Here is a 16,537-nt window from a genome sequence, read left to right as displayed (position 1 = left end):
ACACTGTCCTGTATGTTCTATAATATTATAATTTAAAAAAGTCATATACAGTATATATAATAGAAGTAAAAGCGACCACTTGGTTCTCCTGAGACGGGTAGAAAGTATACCTGTTTCTCCTGACTTGTCAGGCTGCACCGGGCTGCCAGCGAGCCTTCGCCTCCAGGGAGAGCGCCGGTGTCAAACTGTCCAACAGCACCAATCTCACCTGTCATCACAGCCTGAGCCTGAAGGTGACCACTGTAGGAGATATGAAACGTTTGAAACCGAGTGTGTTGAGAGCCTGATAGACCTGTCTGCAGGCTCTAACATTTTGAAAACCATCAGAAGTTCTCTGGACTCAGGTTTAAATTCTGCCAGTCATAAAGTGGATGTGTGATTTTAGTCTTACAAGGTGAAGGCTTTACTGGGCCAGATTAGCTTTACTGTAAGTTTATATTTTTATGTTATTTTTAGTTTAATTATTATATGTAAGTTTATCAAATGCGGGATAAAGATCAGTGCTGCATAATTTACGATTTGTGTGTCTGTATCTGTGTAGTCCTTCATGGCCATCTCATTATTTTGTGCTTTTTTATAACTTGGACTCTTGGATTTGACTCGCTTGTCGTCTCCACACCGTTGCAGTAATTTATGATTTGCAATGACAATGTATATGAGGTGAAATCATTGCGTACTGTTGCATGCTCTATATAAAAATTGGGGAAAAGACAAATAATCAGATACGTAATTAAAGAAAGTTCATGTACAATTCAGTAGTTTGTTGGAGGGGAAGCCCATACTTCCTATCCATTCAGTTTCCCATTCTCACACTTCCTCCATTTTCACCTTTGCCTTGATAGGAGCCCAAGCTGCATTCTTGTACCTATTAGACTCAAGTGACTGTGACATTTGCTTTGGAGTCATCACAAAACATGCTGCTTTGGTCTTTTCTCCTGTTCTTTTTGTGTGAGACAGCAGGTAAGGGCACGTCTTTTAGTGTACGTAATAACAGAATATAGAATATAGATATGAAACGTAGAAACTTGCCATTTATTTGTGTCCTGGAAAAGGTGTTGTCTGAATTTATTTTGTTTGTTGTGTCTTGACAGATTCGACCTCAACTCAACTACCAACCTCACCTATCATGAACAGTACTATTCCTATTCTGATAAATAATACTGTAGTTTTAGTAGGTGATACAGTGACATTGAGTTGTTTCGGTCAGATTGGCACTGCTTGGTACCATTTGAAACAGGAAACAGGGCAGTATGACCTGTTGATGAAAGGAGATCCTCTAATTTTCAAAGCCACTGTTGCGGACTCAGGGGAATACATGTGTTCTGATTGGCCCAACAGAACATACAGTGCTAATACCCAGCTGACCGTAGTGGGTAAGTGGTTGTGATTCTTCAGTCCATTCCCATCAAATGAAATTATGTGTGAAACTCTCCACAGTGTTTTCATATATACACTACAGTCAAAGGTTTGGACACACACACATTTTTCTTTATTTTTACTATTTTCCACATCTTAGAATAATAGTAAAGACATCAAAGCTATGAAATAACACAAATGGAATTGTAGCAGTTACCAAAAAAGTGTTAAACAAATCAAAACTATCTTATATTTTAGATTCTTTAAAGTAGCCGCCCTTTGCCTTGATGGACAGGCAAAGGCTTTGGAAAGAAATTCATACCTAGGCATGAACTTTCAAGCATTTAAGCATAAGCCTTTAGATTAAAGATGGCGTTAAGATAATGAAAAACATAGTACATTAAATCAGGTGCATCCAAACTTTTGACTGGTAGTGTAGTTATTTTGTCTCTACCCACTCTTTCCTCCTTCCATCACCCTCTCTTGCTTGTGTTTCCCTTCCTCCTCTCCAGAAATGATGTCCCCTCTGCAGGTGGTGGCCACACCAGGCTACCCAATCATAGTGGAAGGTCAAACACTCACCATGCATTGCAACGCCTCCACCCTGCCCCCCTCTGTCATTTGGTCCTGGTACAGACTGGATGACCAGGGGCACTGGCAAAAGGTGGGCTCAAGTAGGGATCTGACCCTCACCAAGGCAGAGGAGAGCGGCCAGTACCACTGCCAAGCTGTGAGCGATGTACACAGTATCCAGCAAATGGAGCTGAGCCCTAACCACACAGTCTATATCCTCTCCCTGCCTGCAACGGGTTGGTAGTCTGTTTTCATTCACTGCATATCTATCAACAGTATGAAATCTACACCGATGTTTTGGGAGTTTTGGCCCATTGGTCACTTTACTGCTGAAGAGGATTTAGGATTTTGTGCTTTAACATACAGTATGTTAAGTAATCATAGGTGAGTAGCATTGTCCTAAAAGTGAAAAAATTAGAACTTGTAGCTGCTGTGAGGCTGGATGGTTAGTTAATTTTAATGACGCATCTAAACCTGCCAGGCTTATTTAGGGGATTGGTAAAGTAAACAAAAAAATCACAAAAAATTGCATGATTTGGAACTACTTTCAGTGGCAGAAGATCTCTCTTTCCACAAGACTTTGAGCGTAATTTGCTTTGTTTACACAGGAAGTGAACGAAGTTGGCCAGACAGATAAGGTTTTTGCATTGTTGATTCATAATGGACTTCACTAATGATGAAGACTGAGATTTTGTTTTCAGAAGTTATGAATCTACAGGCCATAGAGTAAAAACCAATACCAACTTTGGATTATTAAAAAGTCTACCTTTATACTCTTAGGATAACGTTAGTCGCTTACGATTACGTAACATTATGCTAAAGCGTAAAGAGACATGGAGATGATTTTGGTGCCAATCCTCTCATCACATATTGGGTCAGGTGACCAATGGGCCAAACTCCTAAAAAGTTGGTGTCATCCTTTAATGATAATATCATGCCAAATAATGCACAAAGATAGAATTCTTTATCATATATGTTTCCGACTATTTATTTTGCCCTGGCCTGTATGCTACAGACTAAATCAATTCTTCTATCATTCTGTGCCCCTTTCCCTAACTTACTGTAGTCGGTGAGAATTTAGGAATAGCGGCCTTCACCTTTTCTCTCCTGGCCTTGATCATCCTCTTTGCCATTGTGTTTTGGCTGGGCAGACAGAGAGCCAATGAGCCAGCAGCTCTACAGGGCCTGACCAATACCCATACCACAGCTAAAGGTGAGGAACACACTAAAGCATTTTCTGTTTAGTTGGGTTTTAATAAAGGATCCATAATATGAAGCAGATGCTGTTCTATGGGCCATTTTAATTTGTTGTTTTTCTCATTCAAAGGCTTTGATGGACCTGGAAAGGCACCAAAGTAAGTCTTTGAAGGGAAAAAGACAGATAGAAATCATCATCATCTTTTTTTATCTGTACATTTATATTGGTGTTTGCACTTCATTTTCTCACCCGCTGTGTGTCTGATGACTGATCTACATTTTAAACATCAGAAGACTCAATGTCCTGGCAGCCTAATCAAGTTTTTCTTTTTTCTTTTTTGTTCCTCATACACTAGGGGGGATCTGCCGAAGAGCGAAGCTGAAGGAGAAGTGTACATGAATTTCGACCAAGCCTACTCTGATCTGGAACCCAACTATATGACTGGGGATAATGTGTATTCAAGCCTTTCCTGAAGAGCCTGGCGGGGGTGGAGACATGCAATAAAAAAAGAAGAGGAAGAATGACAAATGAACATTTTGTTCACCCACAGACTTTGGTCCGATAGTGTGTGCAAATAATCCTCATCATTTCCTTTAACCTACTGGGAATACCAGATAGATGACGTTTGTCACATACTGTATGTCAACATAAGGAGTACCAGGACATTTGTACTGTTAGAAACTCAATTTGGTATCATTTTCTGTAACTGACAAAACAATTTGATTTGTCCTAATATGGGAAAACCCACCCATCTGGATTTCTAGGTAGGTTTAAATGAAGTATTATTAGCAAATGCTGTTGGTCACAGGTTTGTTGATCAAACAAGATAAAGCACATCCCTCTCTGTGTTTGTGTGTGTGTGTGCATGTTATTGAAACCTAATTTGTATTTGCCATATCTTTCTGCATTTTGTTGTCAACACATATTGGTGTTTGTGAGCGGAGACATGCATGTGTGCTCTCCCTCTCCCTCTCTCTCAGTTTTTTTTCTGAGCATGATTCTTGTATCATCACAAATGCAACAAATTAAACAAATAACTTTAATGAAGAGACAATATCTTCCGTATTGTTCCTCTGTCAATGTTAAAGGCACATTCTCATTGTCACATGATGATTTTACAGTGTGGGGTAAACAACGCAAATAAGTGCAGAGTGAAGCCAGTAGTTCCATAATAGGTTATGTAAATCACATTAAACAGAATAACATTTTTTGAGTGCATTACAGGATAAACATTACAAAATGAACAGCATAAAGCTTTGTCGTAACAGCAGGCAGACAATATCACATTTAGATAGCTGCAGTGGAATGAGCAATGTTTCCTCTCTCTCATAAAATACTCAGTGAGCTTTTTAACGTGAGAAGTAGAAACAATGTCACAACACGGGACCCACAGGGGAAATATGGCCCTAAGCTTATGACTTCTGTTCCTTGGTTTCACAATAACGGTTAAAACCTGTCCAGGCAAAGCCAAAAAGACATGTGACTTCACTCATAGAAGCCAACACCCTCATTATCATACACTTTACTGATATAATCTCAGGCAGTGGTGTAGATAAGGTAGGGGTTCTGCTGAGTGGGAGTGTGTATACAGTGATCCCATACTCTAAATACCTAAAAAAAAAAAAGAGGTGGGTATGCTCTCTATATCTGTGTATACCCTTCTGCACTACTGATCTGAGTGGCCTAGTTTGTGCAGAATAACACCGGACTATTTAAATAATGCATCTGGCATCTCATCAATTCATTTCATAGGCTGATAAAGTAGTCTTCGGCACTATTTTGTAACCAGCAATAACATTTTGTTTTCGTACTTCTGCATGCAAAACTTCCGCTTTTCAGCATATATTTCACACAGGAAGAGCAAAAAGGCCTGGTGTAATTCAAACCACAGCTCTGACTCAAAGATTAATGGTCAATATGATGTGTTTGAGATAATACACAATATATTTAAAAGAGACTCGGTGATGTCACAGAGAAATCAACACCAAATTACAGTTGGCAAACAACTGGCAACAATATGATAAAAATCTGGAGTGGGCATTTTTGAAAGCTGTTTGAAAGCTGGGAGTGTGGTTCAGAATAATTAAATATTAAGCATCTGTGTTGGCAACACTGGAAAGCTGTCTACACCCATGGACCTACCTCTGTTGTTGTGCCCTCTTGCAGCTCCAGAGGTGCAACAAAATACTGTAAGTTCTGTAATCCTCAAGTAGTGACAAAATGAGAGAAGAGGTCAAGCCTTTCACACACAAGTAACAGTTGTCTAAAATTTTTATACAAAAAAGGGACAAATATGACATATATACAATTTAATTTCACTGGAGTTGGTGCTCGCTGTTCAGTCTCTGGCTCTGGTTTTTGCTGTCCATGGATAGCTGAGTGGTGGCTGTCTGCGAACACGCGTCTCCCTTTGCCACCTTTTTCATGTGGGACATAATGAACCTTCTGAACTTCCTCGTGGCAAAGAAATAAACTACAGGATCCAAAATGCAGTTGAGGCCCATGAGAAGCAGGGTGATCTGATGTGCGTCGTTGAGCGACTGGCGAGTCTCGAGGCCCCAGGACATGCTGCCCCATCCCTCTTTGATCTCCAGCACTGCCAGTGTCCAGAGGCCTTGAATGACATGGTGGGGCAGGAAACACACGACAAACACCCCCACCACTGCGCACAGCATCCGGAGGGCCCGCCGTTTCACCCCCCTGGGCTTCTTGGATTGCTTGCTGCTGTTGCCCCTGTTGGATACAATTGTTCCCGACCTGAGGCCCGACTGAGTCGAAGGCTGAGCCAGCAAGGCGCGAGCGATGAGGAGGTTACAAATCACTACAAGGAAAAAGACTATAAAAAACATTCCAATGATTGCGAAATGTGTGGCTGCCACGACTCGCTTCTCCCCATCAGTTCCTCTGTGGTACCCCTCGAAACAGCGCGTCACGTTGTTCTCGTCAAGATTGGTCCCCGGAGACACTAGAGACGGCACAGCCAACGCTAAGGTCGCGACCCAGATGGTGACGGTCACGGCGATCCCACGCCGCCTGTGGTCCGAAGAGGCCGCGTCCAGAGGCCGCGTGACCGCCCAGTAGCGGTTGACGCTGATGGCTCCGAGGAAGAGGACGGAGCAGTAGGTGTTGATGAAGAACATCGAGCCGGTCAGCCGGCACAGAAAGTCCGGGTAGACCCAGTCACCGTGGCGGCTGTAATAGCCGATCCAGAAGGGAAGGGCGCACACGAACAGGAGGTCGGCTACGGTCAAGTTGGTCATGTAGATGCGGATTTCACCCATGGCCCTGGCCTCGCGGAGGCGGCGGAGGACAAACAGCACATAGCAGTTAGCGAAGAAACCCAGGATGAGGATGATGCTGTAGGAAACTGAGAAGAGGTTATAACGAAACTCAGAGTCCAGGAAGGTGGAGTTGCCGGCAGTTGTAGATCCCGGTGTGGAGATTCTTGTTACACCTAGAGACACGGCAGCCTCAGTAGACCCAGCAGGTGAAGCCAGCATTTCAGTCTGTGGGAGGCAAACAGATCATATATAGGTTATAGTCAAAATAAACACCAATGTAATGTCCCATCACAATACAAAGCATTGAGCATTGAATGGATATGACTCCATCCAACCTTAGACACTCAGTGAGAACAAGGAAAAACTCCCACAAAAAGCTCACTTGGCAAAATGTAAGAAACCTTGGAAAGGGCCTCACAAACAGGGAATCCCCCTTCCAGGTCTGCAGTGGGTGCCAAGAGTGGGCAAACCAAGACTAAATATTGATTATAAAATGGAACATAACAAAATACACAGGAAAAAAACGCTTGGGTGAAATGTCTCAGTCACCATCTAACTGGACTGCTGTACTGGAGTGGGCTGCATCATTTTATGGCATGGCATCAATCCAATAATAAAAAAAATAATAATAATAATAATAATGATCTCGAAGATATTGATTATGAATGATCACCTTTATCCTATGACACATTTCTTTCTTAATGGGATCAATGTCTTCCAGGATGACAAAACCCCAAGTCTACATGACACAAAAAGCATTTGCAATGACGTTGGCCAGAGGCAAAGGCTTTCTCACTAGTCAGATACAATCCCAATAGGAGATAGTGGAGTGGAGCCGGAAACCATTCAGGTTTACCACTAACATCATAAAGCTGTAGAGCCCAGATGATCCATCAGAATTAACGCTAAAAGTGACCTGACATGAATGGAATAAAAACCATGCCAGGAAAATCAATCAAAATCAAACTACATGTGAGCATGAGCTTATGAGGCAAATAATTTACTCTGACTTAACTTATTTTGATCCGATCTTACACCACTTACAATCCTGTAGGGGAATATTACTTTTAGAAATGACTCACTATTCAAGATGGGTATAGCTTCAAACTCAAAACAGAAACTCACAGGCTTGAAGGAAAGTTCACCATGACCTTAAGTGCACATCTGTTGCTCAATCCTTTTTCTTTTTTTTTTTATATATATTTTTATTGGAGACTGGAATCATAGAAATGTCAGGTACAAAGTACAAATCTGTGTTCCAAAAATGTTTTCACTCCCCAGAGAACTATAACAACACCTTTCTCCAACCCCCCACCCATCCCAAACTCCCAGGAAAAGACAAAAAAAAAAACATACACATACAGAAAACTAAATAAAATAAATAAAACAAAACAAAACACATACACAAAACGTGAATTAAATAAATTAAATAAAATAGGGAGGGAAGCACAAAAAAAAAAAAAAAGGATGCTCAGGGTGCTCACTTAGAAGAATGGATGCATTAAGAATCAGTTGGGGTCCAGAGAGGTAAGACCATGCACATATGAGATAATAGGCTGCCATTTCTTGAAGAAATTGGCAGTCGAGCCTCTTAAGGAATATTTCACCTTTTCTAGCGACAGAAAGGACATTAAGTCATTTAGCCAGGATGTAGTAGAAGGTGGATTTGGGCTTTTCCACTGTAACAGAATACGTCTACGGACTATAAGTGAGGCAAAGGCAACAACATCAGAATCTTTCTTAGTAAGACTGTCTGGCTCAAGGGGTACTCCAAAGATGGCTATCAAAGGGCAGGGTTTTAGTGTAATATTGAGGGCTTCGCCCAACATATTAAAGTAACAGGACCAGAACTCAGCTAATTTTGGACAAGAAAAAAACATATGAGTCTGATCTGCCGGTGATGAGCCACATCTATCACAGGTATCACTTGTACCTGGAAACAACCTACTAAGCCTAGCTTTTGTAAAATGAACCCTATGCAGGACCTTAAACTGAATTAAACTTAGACGGGCACATGAGGATGTAGAGTTGACCCTGATTAATGCCTCTTCCCACCATTTGTCTGTCACATCAAGCCCAAGCTCCTCTTCCCAATTACCCCTAACCCCCACAAGAGAGGCCATATCCGAGGATGATATAAGGTCATATAAAATTGAGATCATACCACGTGCCTGAGGAAGAGAAAGCACCTCAGAGACAAGAGAACCCGTTGGAAGCTGAGGGAAGAATGTAAAATATGTGCGAGCATAATTACGAGCTTGAAAATACCGGAACAAATGAGAATGGGGTAAATTATACTTAGCGCGGAGATCAGTGAAAGTGGCAAACGAGCCCTCTAAATATAAATCTGAGAAACGAGCCAGGCCTCTCCCCTTCCACGAAGTGAAAGCTGCATCTAAATTGGAGGGAGGAAACAGGTGGTTATTACAAATGGGGCTGCATGGGGTGGGGGCAGAAAGCTTGAAATGTTGCCTGAATTGTTTCCAAATTAGAGAGTACAGTTGGGTTTCTAATATATTTGGGACAACAAGAAGTCAAAGGGGCACAGACCAAAGCCGCCAGAGATGATGGACGTAAAGAATTGTCCTCCATTATACACCAATCGAGGTTGGGAGAGTAACACCAGGCATGAATTTTTTGAAGATTGGCCACCAAATAATAAAATAAAAGGTTAGGCAACGCAAGGCCCCCGTCCCGTTTGCTCCTCCTATTATAATGTAATTTAAACAGCAATGAATTGTAGATTGAAAATCCAAACAGAAACTTATAAAGACTTAAAGGAAAGTTCACACGAGTCTCTAAGTTAAAGTAAAATCTGTGTGTCCGCAGCTCGTGACAAGGAAGTGTGACAGACAAAATACCTCAAAGGCATGACTGTATGAGATGTAGAATAGAATAGAATAGAATAGAATAGAATAGAATAGAACTCTGAGTCACCCGTATTTTATGTTCATTTCCGGTTAGCCTGTCTTATCACACTCATTGCAACAGACCAGGTGACAGACCTACACACCCACACACTTCCCAAACAAGCAGGCAATTGTATCCTTCAGTACAGTCAAACAATAAAAATGATTGTTGATACTGAGGTAGTACTGGTTATGTACTGAAAACTATTGGTTAATGTTGCAATGCTACTACAATCAAAGCACTGTATTGCACTGTATTGCATATTAAATCATGTTTGGCTTACTTCACACAGGGAGTGGCTTTTAAAGTGCAATGTATTACAAAGTGTGGAGGATGGAGGATATATGCTCACAATGAACAAAACATATAAAATCTACTGTGGCAGCGGGGTGTGGTTGAGGCGTCAGCACCCGACTCAATGCAGCCTGATCGTATTTACTGGCTGTTAACCAGGTTCTTGGTCTGTTGCAGTGAGACTGGGACAAGAGACGCACACACACCCGCCTCCCACACACAGATGGACAGACGAACTGTGGCTTTTTGTATGTTGTAACTCTATAAAAATAGAAGGGTGTGTGAGTCGCAGCTCGACCTCTGTCCATTCATCCTTACCCTACCAGCAGGTCTGGATACAGATCTTAAACTCAAAGTCTCAAAATCTTTTCCTCTATTGCATCCACAGCTGATATGTTAAAGGTGAAGTGCTGTCAAGTGAGGTGATAGAGCTGCTGATGCTGACGTGTTCGTTTGCCCGTCGGCACTCAGGGAATCCCCATGAGCTTGTATTGAGCAAAGGGCTATTGATGAGTCAGTTACACTCAGCTTAGTCTTTTACACTGAGCTCTTTTTAATAGTTGTGAAAAATCCCCAATCAAATCTATTCAAATTAATGAGTTTTAAAGTCGCTCACTAAAGTACCATTTAGACAAGAAGTTTGCCCTGATCTGGTTTTGATGCTTCTGAATATTGTTTTGTGTCACTTTATCGTCCCTACTGGGAAATCTGGTGTGCAGCAACCCATGCAGCACAATATATACTCACAACGAACAAAATAATCACGTTGCCTGTTTACTGTATTGGATTACCTGCTTATTGCCATTTACTTGATTACTCAAACTCAGTAACATACTCTTATTAATTTCATTCATCTTTAGGATTACTCTGCCTGCAAAATGCATGTAATATATGAATTGAACATGAATTAAATTTAATTGAATATGAATTAAATGGACAATTTAAAAACATGTGATGGACAGAATCACCTCTGTAGAGGTCCCTCTTGAACCTAAGATTTACATTTTGAACTTGTACCCTTCCAACTTAAAACTAAGGAAGAAGGAATATACACTTACAGACATGTGTATCTTGCAAGCCAAACGGCTTATTGCTCTTTATTGGAAGAAAACATATAGACCAAGAATTAAAGAATGGATTAACGAAATGGCATCATGTATGGTATTAGAAAAGATAACTTACATATTGAGGAATAGACAAAATGTGTTTGAGGAAATCTGGAAACCTTTTATTATGTTCCTTAGACATGCAAGTGTTAGAGATACCCTAATATAAGGTAATAATCTTATAATTTCTTAAAATAATATGCATAAGTATCACCTTTGAGACAAGAATGGCATTGAGTGTTGGCATAATTTTTATGTATTCCTTTTTTTAGATTCTTTTTGTTTATATTATTTATTTTGGTACTGCTGTGTTGTTTTTTCTGTGTGGGTTTATGCCACCCATTCGTCTTTTGTTAGTAACACGTCATTGTTAGTGTAATGTTTTGTTATTCTGTTATTTGGAAGGGTCTGGGGAAGTGGGGTGGGGGGAGGGGAACATTGTTTGTTCTTGTCATTTGTACTAATAAACATTGTTTACAAAAAAATGGACAATTTATTACAATTTACAGCCTCTAATCTGAATAGTCTTATCATGAACTGTTAAAATATGTAAAATCACCATATTTTCATAACCAAAATGCCTATTCCTCTCTCAATATGTCACTGTGTAATCCAACAATGAATCATATAGTTTTCAGAAGCATCTCTAATATGATTAACCTAATTTTCCTGTCCTTACAACCATGGCTATATACTGTATCTGTTACATAATTAGACATTCCTGATATATGATATGGAATTGTAGAAGCATATTGTGGGTAAAAAAAAAGTGGAAAAGAAACTAGAAACAACTTACCATGGTGAACAGAGTAATCTTTTTCCTCCTTTAGTAGTTCCACAGAAATCTGCAGGACCTTATATGGTTTTGAAGAGACTCTGCTCAGCACCAGATCTGCCCAGATTCCACAGATAAACAACATCTAAATGGGAAAGCAAAGCAAAGCAAAGACATGCTGAAGCCTGTTCATGGGCATCATTCACAACAAAATGAAAGAGAAATGACAATCATATTATTTTCCCACGACTACAAGACACATTTGACCTCAACTTCACACATACCTTACTCCATTTTAGTGCATCTGGTGAAGGTGATAAGGTGATATATTGTAAAATAAACGCACAAGTGATACCGCACTCTTAAAAAGGAGGTGACATTATTTAATACCTGTGTGTCTTCTTTGGGACAGCACATATTTGGGTTATACACAACACATACTAATGACAGTACATTTTAACACAACATATGTTGTTACACAGCAAGTTTCCCACTGTTAATAAGTGTGAATTTGTTGTGACAATTTTTTGGAGTTGACTGAAAAGTGTTTGTTCACTCACCCATTGCTCTGGGGCAACTGATCAAAACCATCAAAAGTGTTAAAGTAACTCTGATGGTGTGGACTTATAGACACACTGGTATACTGTTGACTTGTACACTCTCAGGTTTAAATTAACACTATGGAGTTTGCTATATATTAAGATATTGTGTGTTAAAATGACACATTGGCCTAATTTAAGTGTGATATGTGAATCCCCTGTGGTTGGACCTGTGAGAAAGGGACCACTGCTAGGGTTCTACTCAATGTTGAGTAAAGTTTTTAATAATTTAAAGTAATTAGTTACTTTACTTTGTTACTTGCCTTAACAAGTAACTAGTTACATTAATTAAAAGTAGCTAGTTGGACTTGGCTGCTTTCTTGTTACTCCCTTTCAAAAACATCCTGTGGCTTGTGCTGCCAAGTGTTTTGTCAATCATTGTTTTATAATTCAATGCAAAACTCTGATTTTAAAACAGTAAGCCAATCTCATATCATTGCGTTTTTGTTTTTTCAAATAGCAGCCTGTTTGGTGCACCAGGTGCCTCTTTTATATAAAATAAATGCTCTAACAAAAATGAAACAATATGAAAGAATAATAAAAGTGATGACATTCTGACTTTAAAAGATAACTAATAACAGATTACAATAATTGAACTAACGTGTTAAGTTACCTCAAAACACCCAACACTGGCTCGTGCTTTACAGCTCTAATTAATTAATGTCAGGTCACAACCCAGGAGAGTGTAAAAACCAATGACACTTGTGGGCTGCCTCACTCGACACTCAACAACTTAGAACGTAGAATAGGCTAGTTGATTTGATTTGGTCTTGATGTTTCTTTCTCTTTCTTTTTTTTTTTTTTTTAAATGATTAAATGGTTTAATGGTTAAATTGTTAAATGGTTAAATTGCATGTTGATCACAAGTAAAGTAAAAGTAAATTTAAAAATCATAAAAGAGGAGACCACAACTATCCAATAAGTTAAAAGACTACTAAATTACTTACCAAACAGTCTTCTGTGCTTCTTCCTTCTTCCTTCTTCTTCTTCTTCTTCTTCTTCTTCTTCTTCTTCTTCTTCTTTAAAATCTCAAATGTGCCACTGCAATGAAAAAGTACAGTCGTAAGTAGCAAAGTGCAGTAAGTGGGAGTGTGAGAGAGTGTGCGAGGGAGTGTGCGAGCGCTTCAGAGGTCAAAGAGAAGGAGGTGTGAACTTCTTGCAGACTTGACGGGAAACCCCATAATGGCACAATCCACCTCCTTCCTCTGTTCCCCCGGCCTGTTCCGGCACCAGGTGGAGCTGTTTCTGAAAACTGAAAGGAAAAACATCCATTTCAGAGCAATCGTGGACTTTTTAAATGGGTTTTTCATTTCCATATTCATAGAAATATGCGGTCAAGGCGCCTGAGTGGTATGTATTCTAACGGAGAGCTTTTAACGGAAAATATGGGTGAGATCGATGCAGTGGTGTAGCCTAGTGGTGGGCCGAAATAAACAAAACAAAAAATGGATACACGACTTCCAGCCTGTGATCATCATAAGGCAAACAACCACCAATCGCCTATAAACAAAAATCAAGTAGACTATAGTTTCATAATAACACCAATGTATTCTTTTTTCCTATTTTTTCTCCTTAAAAGACTAAACTCAACATAACTTACATCAGTCCGACATGCTTAACTGTACGTATATCGTAACTGTACACACACACACACACCTAGAGTGGGTTGACTCAATATCTCAGGCGTGTTTGTCATATATCCTTACAAAAACAATCATAGTAATCCTATAATACGTTTTAGAAGGATACTATTCAAATGTCACAGTGAAACTACAAAATATCAATCACCTGCTATGGGTCAAATGCCTTGGGAGCTATCAATACAGTGTGCGGATTTTACCTCTTTCTTTCTCCTATAGTGGCCTAATACCATACGAGATATAAACAAATACCATAAAGTACTATAAGGTCACCAACAACTCACTGTTGAGTGTCACAGACACATTGTAAGACCCTATAGGAATATTATGATCACAAAACCTGCTTCAAACAGCCTTTAGTACACAAACTAGCCTGCTAGCCTTGGTCAAAACCAATAAAGACCAGCACAATCTTGTCACACTTTTTGTATAGCAGTTTAGTTTTTTGCTTTTTTTATTTTTCATTATGGCCCATGTGTCTATCATAAACGGCCGTTATTGCCGAGTAGGTTAATCAGCCGTTTGATTAAACATGTTTCCATCTCTCCTTAGCGAGTCATGATGGGGGCTATTAGTCCGAATGATGACAATTAATTATCTAATGTAAATACAGGTTTGATTAGTGTTTCATTTCATAAAAAATATCATTAGCATGCCTTCATCATTCTTTATGTAGCCTATATATAAAACCCAATTTCCATCAACATCATCCAGACAAATTTCCTAGTGCATGTAATTGTGCCTGGCGATTAAACTGATTCTTATTCTGTCTCATCAGTATTCAACCATCTTGAGTTATGTGCGGAGCCACTGGAGCCAGAATGTAGTAATGCATATTAGCCACATGGGGCCAGTAGAGATCAAGAAAAAAAGAGCAACAGCTTTTTCAGCTTCAAAGACAGTGAAGGGTTGTGGAGTGATTTTAACCCAGGTACATTATGCATTATGCATTATGTGTGAACTGCATGAACCACCATGCTCAGTCTCTGAATATGTAAGGCTGTTCAAACACAACGCCAGCCCCTCCTGCGGTAAACGGTTAATTTCCAACCCCTATGTACAAGCACACAACACCTCCTCCTCTCCCTGGTGCCACACTGTAATTCCTAGATTAAGGTTAACGAGCCTCCCCAACCTTACTGCTGTTATTATGGCTTGGCAGCGGAACAAGAGAGCAGAGCTTTTTGGTGGTTGTGCCCTAGCTGCCAGACACGCTGTGCCATTGGTGGGTATACAGGCTTGCACTGTAAAAAAAAAAAAAAAAAATCACAATACATCTTGTTAGTCGTGGTTTGGGTGTGGATTTGAAAGATTCCACAGCACAGCAAGTAACTGGTATTTGTCTTGGCCATGAAATGGGGAAGAGCTTGTGTGAGATGTGGTTTGGTTATATTCCGTCACTAAGCATGGCAGCGGATTGGTGTTATTATTAAATATAGATTTGTTAAATTAAATTAAAATATAGACATTTCCTATTGTAGTGGTACCAGTGATATACTCCAAAAAGCTTCTTCCATAGGTTTGAAGCCTGCCCCCGGCTTCTGCCTGCCTGCCTCATTCCTCATGTCAAATAAATTCCTCTATAAGTCTATGAGGGCCATGGTTGCCCTCTCTGCCCCGAAAAAAAATAAAAATCAGACACCAACGCACGCAGGCAAAACCCTGATGTTCTGCGCTGCTGCACAGGTCAGTCTGAGGAATCCTTCATCTCAACGGCCATTGGACAGGAGAAAGCATGGGTACGCTTTCAGTCCAGGTGTGCGGAGACACAGAGAGAGGGAATGCTGGCAGGACCTCAATAGCTTTTTTTTTTATGGGATAGCTTGCTATAGCATTGGGAGAGCTGTATAGTGGGTCTGGTTGTGCATTCCACAGGGAGGAAGGGAGGGAGGGTGCTGGCTGTCTGGAACACCTCTTGTCCCATCAACACCTTTTCACAGTCGCTCCCTCATTTCACCCTGATCCACGCACTTTTCCCTCTGGCAGATATGAAACGCCCGAGAAGGATATTTTATTTAATTTGTCCAGGTAGCCGCTGGTTCTAGGCACAGGCCACTTAAGACGCAGAAGAAAAAGAATGAAGAAAGGTGTAAATTGATAAATAGGTGGTAGTTAGTGACATTTCTTGCCTGGCAGAGCGGACTTGGCAGGCCTGGAGACTCCAGGTCTCTTCTCTCTCAGGCAGATTTACTGCATGCCAGAGGCTGAGGTTTGAGGAATGTCCCCCTGCAGTGAGACAGAGAGGGCCATGGGAGGGTGAGCGAGACAGGCTGAGGCATCTGTACCTACACACACTATAGGACCTGACAGTAAGACAGGGAACTTATGTCCATCAAGGGCTGGATTTCCCTCTCTCTCTCATGTATCTCTCCAATGGAGACATGAAAAAGTCAAATATCAGAGCTCAATAAGTGCACTTATGGTCAATGTTGGAAGTCTCTTAATGTTGATTTAATTACAGTTTAAGCATTGAATTGGGATGTACCTTAAGAAAATATAGGCTACTACATGTAAGATGAACCCTTTGAACACAGCATGTGCCCAATATTAGAGGATTAGATAGATGTTAGGTTACACAATGTGACAATGTTGTGGATGCTTGATAGCATTACATAAGTGCATGTTTCCCCCACATGACAGGGCCTCTGTGTCACATCTGTTTACATACTGGGCATAAACTAGTCTCAGATTAAGGGCATTAATCCTTATCCCCGCTGTAAAAAAAAAAAAAAAAAGGGCATAAAGCAGGAATGTTTCCATACCAGCCATATTGTGGGACAAAATCCCTCTTTTTTTGGTCTTATG

The 16,537-nt window shown here is 40.3% G+C and overlaps 2 protein-coding genes across 2 annotated transcripts; one reads left to right on the top strand and one right to left on the bottom strand.

The window, feature by feature from the left end:
• The first annotated feature begins 855 nt into the window (after positions 1–855).
• LOC139644012 (low affinity immunoglobulin gamma Fc region receptor III-like) lies at positions 856–4,173 on the top strand. Its single transcript, XM_071519360.1, has 6 exons — positions 856–960; positions 1,092–1,373; positions 1,869–2,165; positions 2,996–3,142; positions 3,257–3,284; positions 3,483–4,173. Exons 1-6 carry the CDS (start codon positions 915–917, stop codon positions 3,598–3,600), a joined length of 918 nt encoding a protein of 305 aa, XP_071375461.1. The 5' UTR covers positions 856–914; the 3' UTR covers positions 3,601–4,173.
• ptafr (platelet-activating factor receptor) lies at positions 4,170–13,178 on the bottom strand. The gene is made up of 3 exons (XM_071519359.1): positions 13,040–13,178; positions 11,515–11,638; positions 4,170–6,633 (listed from the first exon to the last, which is right to left on the bottom strand). Exons 2-3 carry the CDS (start codon positions 11,515–11,517, stop codon positions 5,443–5,445), a joined length of 1,194 nt encoding a protein of 397 aa, XP_071375460.1. The 5' UTR covers positions 11,518–11,638; positions 13,040–13,178; the 3' UTR covers positions 4,170–5,442.
• Between the last annotated feature and the right edge of the window lie 3,359 nt (positions 13,179–16,537).

The sequence above is a fragment of the Centroberyx affinis genome, unplaced genomic scaffold (genome assembly GCF_046629955.1).
Source record: "Centroberyx affinis isolate AG114_WGS23_722 - 3 ecotype Tasmania unplaced genomic scaffold, CSIRO-AGI_Caff_v1 ptg000689l_1, whole genome shotgun sequence".
Lineage (NCBI taxonomy): Eukaryota > Metazoa > Chordata > Actinopteri > Beryciformes > Berycidae > Centroberyx > Centroberyx affinis.
The sequence above is the reverse complement of the archived record's forward strand: the minus strand, read 5'-3'. Positions and strand labels throughout refer to the sequence as shown.